The sequence below is a fragment of the Euleptes europaea genome, chromosome 18, assembly GCF_029931775.1.
Source record: "Euleptes europaea isolate rEulEur1 chromosome 18, rEulEur1.hap1, whole genome shotgun sequence".
Lineage (NCBI taxonomy): Eukaryota > Metazoa > Chordata > Lepidosauria > Squamata > Sphaerodactylidae > Euleptes > Euleptes europaea.
The window spans coordinates 1642760-1656140 of record NC_079329.1 but is presented as its reverse complement, the minus strand read 5'-3'; the positions used below and the strand labels follow the sequence as shown (position 1 = coordinate 1656140).

The 13381-nt window shown below is 52.5% G+C and overlaps 2 protein-coding genes and 1 non-coding gene across 3 annotated transcripts in view; all 3 read right to left on the bottom strand.

Annotated features, from left to right (window-relative positions):
* Positions 1-11978, bottom strand: part of NEURL4 (neuralized E3 ubiquitin protein ligase 4) — a 29952-nt gene extending 17974 nt beyond the window's left edge. Inside the window, exons 1-12 of the mRNA XM_056863616.1 lie at positions 11754-11978; positions 8902-9280; positions 8262-8327; positions 7521-7804; positions 6320-6431; positions 6061-6149; positions 5864-5936; positions 4552-4816; positions 3772-3953; positions 2036-2125; positions 1646-1804; positions 483-681 (exon numbers count right to left, since the gene is read on the bottom strand). Coding sequence (XP_056719594.1) covers positions 483-681; positions 1646-1804; positions 2036-2125; positions 3772-3953; positions 4552-4816; positions 5864-5936; positions 6061-6149; positions 6320-6431; positions 7521-7804; positions 8262-8327; positions 8902-9280; positions 11754-11978 — 2123 coding nt within the window. The remainder of the gene's footprint in view (positions 1-482; positions 682-1645; positions 1805-2035; positions 2126-3771; positions 3954-4551; positions 4817-5863; positions 5937-6060; positions 6150-6319; positions 6432-7520; positions 7805-8261; positions 8328-8901; positions 9281-11753) is intronic.
* GPS2 (G protein pathway suppressor 2) overlaps positions 1-13381 on the bottom strand; it is a 138620-nt gene that overhangs the window by 33725 nt on the left and 91514 nt on the right. The window lies entirely within an intron of this gene.
* On the bottom strand, positions 304-375 carry TRNAV-UAC (transfer RNA valine (anticodon UAC)). The gene has a single exon. It is a non-coding gene; the product is annotated as a tRNA-Val (tRNA).

The window sequence follows — 13381 nt, the reverse complement described above, 5'->3', positions numbered from 1 at the left end:
AGTTTTACTTCATTCCTGGCTGCCTGCAATCTTCAACAACACAAGACTGTTTTCCCACGCTCCAAACTGTCTGGCTACACATGAACACATGAAGTTGCCTTATACTGAATCAGACCCTTGGTCCATCAGAGTCAGCATTGTCTACGCAGACCAGCAGCGGCTCTCCAGGGTCTCAGGAAGAGGTCTTTCCCATCACCTACTTGCCTAGTCCCTTTAACTGGAGATGCAGGGGATTGAACCTCGGACCTTCTGCATGCCAAGCAGATGCTCTTCCACTGAGCCATGGCCCCTCTCCTAAATGAGTGGGGATGCTGGGGATTGAACCCAGGACCTCATACATGTAAAGCATGTAGTCTACGACTGAGCTACATCCCCTTGCTACCATACTGCTTTGCAGAGAAGACAGACAAATTTTAGGACTAGCAACCCAGGAAGCAGAGGGGGAGTGGGGGGCACAGCTGGGCCTGGGACTGCTCACTGACCGGTTGGAGATGACAATGGCGTCGTTGAACTCGCTACGGCAGTTCTGGCGCAGTGCTGTGCGCCCCCCGTTGGTGATGACTGCGTTGTTGCCGTGGAGGTGGTGGAATCGCAGGTCACTCCCAGAAGCGACAGAGGACGGACTACTGGGAGACAGCTGGTTGTTCCCCTCCGAAAGGTCGTCTGGAAGAGGGAGGAGCTCTGTGGAGGAAGCGGCACACGTCATCCCCACGCAACACAGTTCCAAAAACCTTGGCCCACCTGCCCACCCATGCACCCTGTGAAGACCCCTCCAAGATTGGCTTTTACTGCCAGAACTCATATTAAAATAGGGTGGGCGCACCGCCATTCATAGAGCGCATCTGTGGAACCCAACCCAACATTTCAGCAGACTGAGAAGAAACCATTGAAAGGACTCAGAGCCACCCCTCCCCACAAGTTCTGTTCATCTCTCTGCCCCTCTTTGTTTTCTGAGATTTCAGCAAATGCTCTCTACACATGTTTGGGCATCTCTCTACAGTCCTAAGGACAAGGAACTCAGTTTTAAAAATCTAAAAACGACAGCAACAGCTGCCCCAAGCTGTCTAGCCTTCAGCACAGAATTCTCCACTTGTGCAGGAAGAAGAAAGAAGCACAGGCACACACCAAAGCTCCCATGGCTTTTGATGTCAGGACCGGAGTTAAAAAGGGACAGAAAAAGAAAAAGGCAGAGTCAACATGGGTGCGTAAAAAGCCAGGATGGACAGCGCAGTACTGGAAGGAGCACAGTCAGACTTGCAAGCAGATACAGTACCTGAACACATGAGCACATGAAGCTGCCTTATACTGAATGAGACCCTTGATCCATCGAAGTCAGTATTGTCTACTCAGACCAGCAGCGGCTCTCCAGGGTCTCAGGCAGGGGTCTTTCCCATCACCTACTTGCCTGGTCTCTTTAGCTGGAGATGCTGGGGATTGAACCTGAGACCTTCTGCATGCCTAGCAGAGGCTCTATCACTGAGCCATGGCCCCTCCTCATACTTGCTCAACACCCCACATAAGGACCCAACCCTAGCAAACAACACCCTGATCCGGCCAGCCCCCTGATGGAGCTGAATGCTACTGAGTCAGACCCTCTGTCCATCAAGGTCAGCCCTGTCTACTCCGACTGGCCGCCCCTAGTCACCTGTGTCGTCAGCTATGGTCGCCTGGGCTGCTTGGCCGTACAGGTCCACGACTGCATAGATGTTTGGCGGGACGTTCCACGCCGCAGGGCCCTGTGCCACCCCGTTGACGAAGAAGTGCAGCGTCCCGTCCTCTTTGCGCACCACACCCACTGTGTCACCTGCCTGAGGAAGGGAAGAGGCATCCGTGAGGAGAGACGGGGAGAAGCACAAATCCCGCGCCCAGGCAGAGAGCGAGACTGCATCCTAGGCCTGCTCCAAGAGCATCTCCTGAAGCTCCCGCCTTAATTGAGCAAGCCATTCCGCTGCAGTTGCCGCCTGTGTACCACACCCCCAGCCCAACCAACAGGATCCTAGTTGTTTTACAAAATCATGGCTGCCGCCTCTTGCACTGGCCTTCAGGCGGTCCAGGTTGTGGCCGTATTCGTCCAAGATGGTCGTTCCGTTGTGCATCACCCCGTTCCCCGTCATCATCCAGGTGCCTGCAGAAGATAAGTCGAAAGGCAGGGCAAGAGTCAGGCATGAAGGGCCAGGAGTTGGCCTCTTCCACACATGAGCACCAAGGAGAGGGGAAGGCCTGGTCAGAGGGGTGGCAGAGACAAGCAAGGGCCTTGAAGGCGAAAGGGGAAGGGGGGGACGGAGAGCATTCTAGAGGGGACAGCGACAGAGGAAGAGAGAGAATGGGAGGTTTCAAACTGGTCAAAGAAAAGACATTTCTCTCTCTCTTTTCCACACATCCACCCCTTGCCAGGAGAGACAGTAAAGGCAAAAGTCTGCTAATTCCACACAAGGTTGTTAAGCACAAGTGCAGAATCTCACAGTTATATATTTTTTAAATTTGATTGTCTTTGTGTTTCTGACGATTGAGATGATACTGAGAATTTGCAGGTTCCTAAGCCCTTCTGGATAGCCCAGACTAGCCTCATTTCATCAGATCTCGGAAGCTAAGCAAGGTTGGCTCTGGTTAGTGTCTGCATGGGAGACTGCCAAGGAAGTCCAGGGCTGCTATGCAGAGGCAGGCAATGGAAACCACCTCTGAATGTCTCTTGCCTCAAAAACCCTGTGAGGTGTCGCCGTAAGTCCATTGTGACTTGCTAGCAAAAAAAAGAAGCCCATTTGGAGTGTTCTAACACCGGACAGACAACCAGAACTTAAACCACACGACGAAGACCTTCCATCGCTTTTGCTCCCCTTCTCTCCCCCTCCCTTCCTCCCCACCTTCTAAACCTCACTCTGGTCATCTCCGGTGCCAGTCTGCTTTGGCTGCCCCTGCCGGCTATAGCTAGACTGCCAGCAACCTGAGTAAGGGCCTTCTGCATCGTGGCAACCAAAACTTTGGAACTCCCTCCCCAGGGAGATTTGTTTTTTCCCCTCTATGGGTGTCTTTTGCCAGCACATGAGAACTTTTTTTTTGTTCCATCCGGCATACACCCACTAACATTCATTGGCCCTCCTTCTTAGTGCTATTTGTTTACACGTTTTTAGTTGAATTTCATAATTTTACTGTATTTTTAGTTGTTTAAATGTTTTGATGTTTCTTATTTTCACTGCCTTGTGGGCCCTATTTGGGTGGAAAGGCAGCATTAAAACATCAATACGTTAAAAGAAATAAATAAACCTTGGTAAGGAGAGTGGTGTTGGAGGAGTTACTGATACCGTGGACCGCCAAAAAAACAAATCAGTGGGTTATAGATCAAATCAAGCCTGAACTGACCCTGGAAGCTAAAATGACTAAACTGAGGCTATCGCATTTTGGTCACATTATGAGAAGACAAGAGTCACTATAAAAGACCGTAATGCTAGGAAAAGTTGAGGGCAGCAGGAAAAGAGGAAGACCCAACAAGAGATGGATGGACTCAATAAAGGAACCCACAGCCCTCAGTTTGCAAGATCTGAGCAAGGCTGTCAAAGATAGTACATTTTGGAGGACTTTGATTCATAGGGTCGCCATGAGTTGGAAGCGACTCGACGGCACTTCACACACACACACACACACACACACACACACACACACACGGAGAGTGGTAAGTAAATAACTCCATTAAAAAATTCCTGTTGGTTCATAACGACAGCACTGAAAGAGGCCCCTGTTCCCACCATCGCCTCCCACCAGCAGAAAAGGTCTCACCTGACCGCAGGTTGGTCATGGTGGAAGGCAGCTGCAGGTAAGTGGGGTTGTGGGTGGTAACACCGATTTCAATGGAGCCTGCCCATTTGTCCACCATCTTGTCGATGCGCACCTGGAAGACCTCACTGTTGCGCAGCGGCCGGTTGCTCAGGACCACGCCATGGTTGAAATCATCTGTGGCACTGCTCAGCGAGGAGAGACAGGAGGGAACCATTATTGTAAGAAGGTGGGGAGCTGTCTGCGCGTGCTGTTACCAAAGCAGGACTGCCCTAGCGCTGAAGCATGCAGGTATGGGCTGCAAAGGCACACAGACCCATCCAATAGTAAGTATCGTACAGATGAGGATAAAAATCTGAGGGTAAACACCCCCCACTAGCCTTCCCATATCATTGACAAAACTGCTGTGTTGTCACAGAATTTTCACAAACATTCCAACTAGACTGAAGGTAAAACTGCTGTGTTGTTACGGGATGCTCACAAACATTCTAATTAAAGGGAAGGTATGCGCAAAAGAGCAGGGAGGTGTCGTGGCTCAGTGGTAGGGCATCTGCTTGGCAAGCAGGTCTCAGGTTCAATCTCTGGCATCTGCAGTTAAAGGGACTAGGCAAGTAGGTGATGGGAAAGACCTCTGCCTGAGACCCTGGAGAGCCGCTGCCCGTCTGAGTAGACAATACTGACTTTGATGGACCAAGGGTCTGATTCAGTAGAAGGCAGCTTCATGTGTTCAAAAACACAACATTTCTCTTAGCTGGAGGCCTCAAAGGTATCGATTGCACATACTGGGGTCGTAAAGCGGTTCGTCCCTCGTTGATGATGGCGGCTTTCTGCCCACAATTGGGATGGAAAAGCAGGCGCTCCGGCTCTGGTTCATTCCCAGCATCGATGGCACGGCGTCCCACATCTGGTGACAGGGCCCTCATGATGGCATTGTTACGGCGGAGACGGTCACTGTGGTTATGGTTGTGCACAATGGTGACCTTCACAGCCATTCCATAAAGGTCTACCACACCATACACCACCAGGGGTGTCAGATTGGTGGCCACACCTGGAAGAAAGGGGAAGTGAGCAGGAGGTTACTCCTCTCCACCAATGGGCACAGTAACACCTGCATGGCACACAGATACCACTCATGGCACAGGCAGTCTATAGATTCCTGTCTTCTTCCAAGTGTTGTTACGCCTTCTAGCTTACATCCGTGTCCATCTTTCGTCATGAGGATTACAACTTAGTCTTCCGTTCATAAGACCATCAGAAGAGCCCTGCTGGATCAGACCAGTGGTCCCTCTAGTCCAGCATCCTGTCTCACACATTGGCCAGCCTAGTCCTCTGGAGGGCATAGAGGCCGAGGCCTTACTCCTGGCACTGATTTTCAGAGTTTTACTGGCTCTGAACGAGGAGGTTCCAATTAGTCACCATGGCTAGTAGCCAGTGAAAGATCTATCCTCCGTGGATCTGTCTAACCCCCTTTTAAAGCCATCTGTGCCTATAACCATCGCTGCAATCCTCTGGCAGCGAATTCCACATTTTAATCACTCATCATGTAACGAGTTGTCTGCAGTGGGTTCATTCCAAGTGCCACGTCGTTGCATGAGTTGTTGATCTGGAACCCAGGGCCCGTGCCAGTCATTTCTGCACCCTGGGCAAGGCTAACTACTTGTGCCCCCCTCCCCAATTGCTAACCAATTTTCAAAAACAGATGTCGTGTAAAAAAATAAAAGCACAAAACTTTTTATAAGACATTATAATCATTTATTTTTCATAGCACTGTTGTGGTACTTATCTTAAAATAAAATATATATAAATTGTCAGTTGCATTTTCCCCCAAGAAACTAATCTGTATAAAACAGTGCCCCTCAGGCCAGTTCTGCACCCCTCTGAGGTCTGCGCCCTAGGCGACCGCCTAGTTCGCCTCATGGTAGCACTGGCCCTACTGGAACCAACTCTTACGAGGCCACTCACCTATTAATGATACAGCCTCCTGGTCCGTCCCCCCGCCCATCCACCCACCAGTCCTTCTTAGGGGCCGGCAGCATTGCTAGAGTTCCGCAAATCCCAGCTCACAATAAAATCCACGTTTCTCAAACCCACTGACCTTGATCAATACCATTGATGTAAAAATGAAGAGCATTGTTGGACTTCCGGGTCAAGCCGATGTGGTCTCCTTCCTGAGGAAGCAGAGAGGAAGTGTGAGCAGAATTCTGGGGAAACAAGAAAGGGAGAAGGACCCCGTTCTGGGGTGGATGGTGGTCGGGGTGGAGAAGCACACACAAACGTGAAAGGTGTACACACCTGCAGCTCATCCAAACTGAACTCGCAGTATTCCCTCCGCGTCCCCTTGCCGTTAGTCAGGATGCCGCAGCCACTCATCATGATGGTTCCTTGGGGAGAGACAAGAAACAGGACTGAGGAGGCTGACTGGCTGCCAGGAAAGGGGAGCTTGCCGCGAGCTGCAAACGCCCAGCTGAGGTTCTACCCCTTCTGTGCTCTGCGGCTCCTGACCAAAGCTGCCGACTTCTCCCTGTTCTCTCCCCACAGGCAGGTACACTACCTGAACGCAAGTTAGTCATGGTGGCTGGGTACTCCAGGTTGTTGGGATTGTGTGTGGTGACGCCAATTTCTATGGATCCTGACCATTTATCCACCAACTTGTCGATGCGGATCTGGAAGAAGAGGACAAGAATTTGCCTCCTGCCGCTTCAAACGCAAGACACAACCCCCTCCACCCCCTACATGCAACATATGAAATTGGCGTTGTCTCTTTTTTGTTTTAACATGCTAGCCCATCTCTCCTCTGCCCTCCAGGTGCACAAGAGGATGTGGTACCCCTCCTTGAATAACTCTGTCTAGGATGCAAGAAAACCTAGAAAACAACCTGGAAGGAAACCCGGAAACTGGTAGCGAATGTGGCAGCCCGACTGCTGCTGGGGCCAGCCGCCTTGAACAGATGCTGCCCATTTTGTAATGGCTTCATTGGCTGCCAATCTGTTTCCAAGTTCTGGTCAAGGTGCCGGTAATGACCTTTAAAGCCTTTCCCGGCCTGGGACCCACAAATTTGAAGGCCCCTCTCTTTCCGTATGTCCCTGCGTGCCAACTGTGGTCACCAGGCAGCCCTCTGTTGGCTGTCTGACGACTCAGGGTGGGCCGTATGGCATCGACCAGAGCCCAGGCCTTTTCTGTCCTTGCTGAGTCTCTGTGCAATGGGCTTCCTGAAGAGGTGAGGGCGGGGCCCCTCGGAGATTTTCAGGAGGCGCTTTAAGGTCAACCTGTTTGCCAGGACATTTGAGGGGGTTTGAAAGGGCAGGCATCTTTTAAGGGTGGGGGGAGGTGGAAAAGATTTGGGGTTTGTTATTGTATTTTTGTTTTTTAGCTGGGGATGTTTTAGTTGTTATTGCAAGCCACCTTGAACTACGAGAAAAGGTGTGATATAACTGTTTTAATAAACAACAAGTTACGGTTGCCAGAGATATGTCCTGCCCTGTTATGGGCTGGGGGGGGTAGAAACAGGGGAGGGCTGCTGACCTTGTGTCCTGCTGTCATCTTTCTCAGGGCATCTGGTGGACCCCTCTAAGAAACAGGATGCTGGACAAAGCAAACCTTTGTTCCGGATGTACAAGCTCTCGCCACCCAAGGGAACTTTCGACCAATATGCTCAACATAAGAAAACCAACTTGGTAAAATGGTCTTGCGAGGTTACCCAGAGAGAGTTAACTTCAGGAAAGGGGGGGATCATTTGTGCATTTCTTGCTCACCTCAAACATCTCATTGTCACGTAGCGGACGATTGGTCATGACGACACCGTTGTTGAACTCGTCCAAGGGGCGTCGCCGCTCCGCCGTCTTGTTGTTGTTGCTGAGCTTGATGAGGGTCCCGCACTTCTCGTGGAAGAGGAGGGCGTCGTTGGAGGTCATGGGCGGGACCCCGCAGGGGGCGGAGTCCGAGGGTGGGCTGCCCAGGCTGACGTTCAACAGGTTCCCATTGTAGGCCGACAAGATGGCGTTGCTCACCACCTCGGACAGCTCCATGCTGGAAAATCCTGTGGAGAGGAGAAGGAAGAAGAGTTGGTTTTTATATGCCAACTTTATCACTTAAGGGAGACTCAAACCGGCTTACAATCACCTTCCCTTCCCCTCCCAACAACAGATACCCTGTAAGGTAGGTGGAGCTGAGAGAACTCTAAAAAGAACTGCCCAAGGTCACCCAGCTGGCTTCGTGTGTAAGGGTAGGGGAAGGCCAGAGGGAATGACTGATGGAAAGGCACAGCAAGAAGCCCGGCCACCTGCCTTGCATCCCACATCCATGGTGGCTTCTACACCAACAGTATTGTAAGTTTCGGCCACCTTTTGTCCTGTCACATGATGTGATCTTGTGTGGAACGAATAAGCCAAAATGAGCCCTGCCAGCAGTCTCACATAGCTACACCACCACACTGGTCTTGCCATTCAGATGCCCTGGTTGTTCTCTGGAGGAAAAGGACAAGAGGGAACACTTACCATTTTCTGACTCCAGACTGTTGGGAAATTTATCAGGCCGGTTCTGATTGCAAGGGAGGTCCAGAGCTGCAGAGCAAAAGCAGGGGAGGAAGAAGCAAACATACTGTCAGACTGCCCAGCAGGTTCACCAATCCCCAGGCCCAGGACAACAAGCCCCTCCTCCACAACGGCGAATGAAGGCCACATGCCCCGCCTGCCCCATCCCACAGCAGATCAACCACACACACCCCAGACCCACGGCTTTCACAAACAGAAGGTGCCCACACACACTCGAGAACACAAGGTGACACGAGCCACAGGCTCCCAGAGGAGGCAACACCCAGAACCCCGCCCCCGCCCCTAGCATCACTAGCCAATCCAACCTGATCCCAGATCTGGCGATCAGGCTGACTCGGCAAAAGCCTCCCGATGAGTCATCCCAAAATATCATGGTATAGGGAGGCTCAACTGCATCCCTCAACCCCCCCATGATAGGTGCTGAGAAAAGGGGGAGACACTCCCCAATACTTCAAGGTCAAACAGAGGAAGGGGAAGGCCTCCTGCCCCAAACTAGAGATGGAACATTTCTGGAAGTTTTGATGCCACGGGGAATTTTCCACATGCAACTCCACACAATTCTCTTGCCGCTTACAACAAGTACCTTCATCATTAGCAGCCCCTTCCTCTGCCTCTTCCACGTTGCTTGGCACCACAGTGATTTGGGTGCACTTTCCGTACAGGTCGACCACAGCCCAGACCCGGAGGGGGATGCCGGTCGCCGCCACGCCACAGTCCTGCCCGTTGACCCAGAGCCGCAGCTCTCCGTTGGCCGTGCGCTGGATGCCCACCCGGTCGCTCTCGCCCAGCTGGTCTAGGTCTTGCCCGTACTCTTCCAAGATGGAGCGCCCATCCCGCAGCACCGAGCAGCCGGAGATGATCCAGGAGCCGCCCTTCAGGCCTGTGGCGCTGCTGGGGAAGTCCAGGAGGTTGGGGTCCAAGGCCGTTACCCCAATCTCAATGGAGCCACTCCAGGAATTTACCTGCAGGGAAAGGGGTCGGGTAACTCAGCGGAGATGCAGAAACGGTGCCTCCAGCTACAGGGAAAAGTCAAAATATTCTTGAACACACACACACACAAGATTTCTAGTTCATTATTAAGAGGCACCAGGGCTCAAACCAGCTTCAAAGCATCAGACCTGGAAACCCTTCCTCCTGACCCCAAAATATGTTGGAACTGGTGATAGTTACTTATTGGAGGGTACTCTCCACGTTCACGGAGGTATTTATTACTTCCCATCTTCTTGGGCTGACTTCTGCACCAGTCGCTATCCTTCAGCTTAGCCTACCTTACAGGACTGTTGCGAGGATTAAGGGCAGCGATCCCCTTAGAGAAAGAATAGGGTGAAAATACTGAATAGGGTGAAAATACGCACAGACATGCTGCCTTCTCCCATACCGTCCAGCCCACCAGTTAAGACCTGCCTCATGAGCCCTGTTCTCTATGCTCCCCTCCCTGCCTTCAAAGGTGATGTGGGTGGCAACCAGAGATGGAAACTTTTCAGTGGTGGTCCCTCACTTACAGAATACCCTTCCCTGTGAGGCTCACCAGGCACCTACATTGCTCTCCTTAAGATGCCCGGCCAAAACATTTCTGTTCACCCAGGCCTTTGATTAAGGGGTTGATCTTTTAACACTATTGTAGTCCATAATCTTATTTTTAACTGTCGGCAGTCTATTTTTATGGTGTACATTTTTATGCTGGACAGACTTTTCAAAATAAGTTTTAATTATTTTTTATTTTGTAAGCTGCCTCAGACAGGTTTTTAGAAGAGGCGGCACAAAAATTTCCTAACAATACAAAACCTCAAAAATCTTTACTCACCCCTCCCCACACCCCAGCTGATCCCCACTTCTTCCCCCTCACAAATCCTCTTTTCTGACCTATACCTCACCTACTCCCTGCCACATGGTCACCTCCTGCATATCCCAACTGTTCCTCCTCTTGTTACCCCACACGTACTGCAGCTAACCCTTCCACCCGCAGCCGCCACATATTTATTTCTATTTATTTACACGCTATATATCCTGCCTTTCCTGCTGGGACTCAAGGCAGATTATATAGTGTAAGTCAAATAGTGGGAGGGACCATGGCTCAGTGGCAGAGCTGCTGCTTGGTGTGCAGAAGTTCCCAGGTTCAATCCCTGGCACCTCCAGTTAAAAGGATAAGGCAGGAGGTGATGATAAAGAAGAAGAGTTGACTTTTATATGCCTACTTTCTCTACCACTTAAGGAAGAATCAATCTGGATTACAGTCATCTTCCCTCCCCCTCCCCACAACAGACACCCTGAGAGGCAGGTGGGGCTGAGTGTGACTAGCCCAAGGTCACCCAGCTGGCTTCGTGTGGAGGAGCGGGGAAACAAATCCAGTTCACCAGATTAGCCTCCACAGCTCATGTGGAGAAGCGGGGAATCAAACCCAGTTCTCCAGATCAGAGTCCACTGCTCCAAATCACAGCTCTTAACCACTACACCATGCTGCAGAAGTTCCCAGGTTGAGTCCCCAGCACCTCCGGTTAAAAGGATCAGGCAGGAGGTGACGGGCAAGCCCTCTCTGCCTGAGACCCTGGAGAGCGGTTGCCGGTCTGAGCGGGCAATAGCGCGACTGATGGACTAAGGCTTTGATTCATTAGCAGGCAGCTAATGTCTTCAAATACAATCCACAGGGCGGGACGCCCAAGAGAGAGTGCAACAGGGTTTGGATTGCAGGAATCTAATAAGCATTTAAATAAGACATGGAAAACGTATGGAAATTACTCGAATAATGCCTTTTAAAGACTGAACAACAGTATAACGCCTCTTTCCCTGGCGCTGTAAACATTTAAGCGAATCCCCAAAGGGACGAAGACTGTTGACACTCTTCTATTAAAATTAAATCAGAAGAGTTTCCATCTAGACATTAGGAAGAACTTTCTGACAGTTAAGAGCGGTTCCTCAGTGGAACAGGCTTCCTCGGGAGGTGTCGGGCTCTCCTTCCCTGGAGGTTTTTTAGCAGAGGCTAGATGGCCATCTGTCAGCAATGCTGATTCTGTGACCTTAAGCAGATGATGGGAGGGAGGGCATCTTGGCCATCTTCTGGGCATGGAGTAGGGGTCACTGGGTGTGTGTGGGGGAGAGGTAGTGCAGGGGGTTGGACTAGATGACCCTGGTGTTCCCTTCCAACTCTATGACTGCATGAAATACAATCCACAGGATGGGACGCCCAAGGGAGAGAGTGCGACAGGGTTTGGATTGCAGGAATCTGATAAGCATTTAAATAAGACATGGAAAACGTATGGAAATTACTAGCATAATGCCTTTTAAAGACTGAGCAACAGTATAACGCCTCTTTCCCTGAAGCTGTAAACTGTTGACCCTCTCCTCCTCCTCCCCCCCCCCCAACTTCTTACCCCAGGTATATTATTCTGGCTGGCCCTTCTTCCTCCTCCTCCTCCTCCGCCCGCCCCCCGCGCTCACCTTCCTGTCGATCCTGACGGTGAAGACGGCCCCGGGGCTGAGGGGCTCGCGGCTGAGGACCAGCCCGTGGTTGAACTCCTGGCCCGGCTGCGACCGAGCCGCGCTCCGCCCGCCCCGCGACAGCGTCACCAGCCGCCCCGTCCGCGGGTGCAGCAGCGGCGGCGGCGCCGGCGGCGGAGACGAGGCGGGCCCCGAGCCGCCGGAGCCCGGCTGCCCGCACAGCATCCCGCGCCCCCGAGCCGAGGCGCCGGCCTTCCCCTGCCCCACGGAGCGGCGCACGACCGGGCGCGACGGCAGGCTGCGCTTGACGGCAGAGGGGCATGCCTCCGCCGCCGCGCTTTACGGCGGAAGGGCTCCCCGCGCGCACGACCCGCGCTGCTTGACGGCTGGCTGGCGGCTGGCTGGCGAGCGGGCGGGGGAGCGCTTTGCGGGAGAGTGGCCCCTGCGCGCCGCCTCGCTTTACGGCGCGACGGTGGCCCACCGGGCACACGCTGCCCCTGGGATGAAGAAGAAGACGCGATCCACGAGCGAGAGTGCATCAGCAGCCCTTTCGCGATTATGATTACATACAATAACACTTGAGGGTAGCTTATAATATAATAATGCATTATTATATGAAGGCTATGATTATTACTGCATTATATAATACGCTGTAATTAATGATTATAGTATAATAGTGGCTCAGTGCTAGAGCATCTGCTTGGCATGCAGAAGGTCCCAGGTTCAATCCCTGGCATCTCCAGTTAAAGGGACTAGGCAAGTAGTTGATGTGAAAGACCCCTGCCTGAGACCCTGGAGAGCCATGGAGAGGGGCCGTGGCTCAGTGCTAGAGCATCTGCTTGGCATGCAGAAGGTCCCACGTTCAGTCCCCAGTGGCATCTCCAGTTAAAGGGACCAGGCAGGTAGGTGATGTGAAAGACCTCTGACTGAGACCCTGGAGAGCCATGGAGAGGGGCTGTGGCTCTGTGATAGAGCATCTGCTCGGCAGGCAGAAGGTCCCACGTTCAATCCCCAGTGGCATCTCCAGTTAAAGGGACCAGGCAGGTAGGTGACGTGAAACACCTTCGCCTGAGACCCTGGAGAGCCGCTGCCAGTCTGAGTGGAGAATACTGACTTTGATGGACCAAGGGTCTGATTCAGGATAAGGCAGCTTCATGTGTTCATGTGATATACCATTGTTATAAATGTAGTATGGTGGAACTGTAGTATAATGGAACAGCCCAACTTTGCGTTTTCTTTCTGAGCATTCCGGGCCTCTTTCGTCCGAGTCCGGTGGCGCCCCGCCTGGAAAGTTTGCCGGCTCCTGCCGGGCCGTCAGTAGTTCAACAGGGGCAGCTTCGCTACCCCTGCAGGCCATGGCTTTGCCCTCCTCGCCCTGCAATGCGCAGCAGCTCTGGGCGAGGGACACCACCACCCCTCCCCGGCGGTCACGGGAATGAAAGGGCCGCCAGCCCTTTCGCGCGCGCCCCCCCCCCGCCTGCCTGCCTGCCTGCCTGCCTGCCTGCCTGCCCCTGAACTCCTACGAACGGCGCCTCCGGACTTCACCAACGTGCGTCGCCCAGGACGCTTCCACACAGGAGGCGGCGTCTGTACAGTGACGTCATCCATGCGCGCCGAGGGGTGGGAAC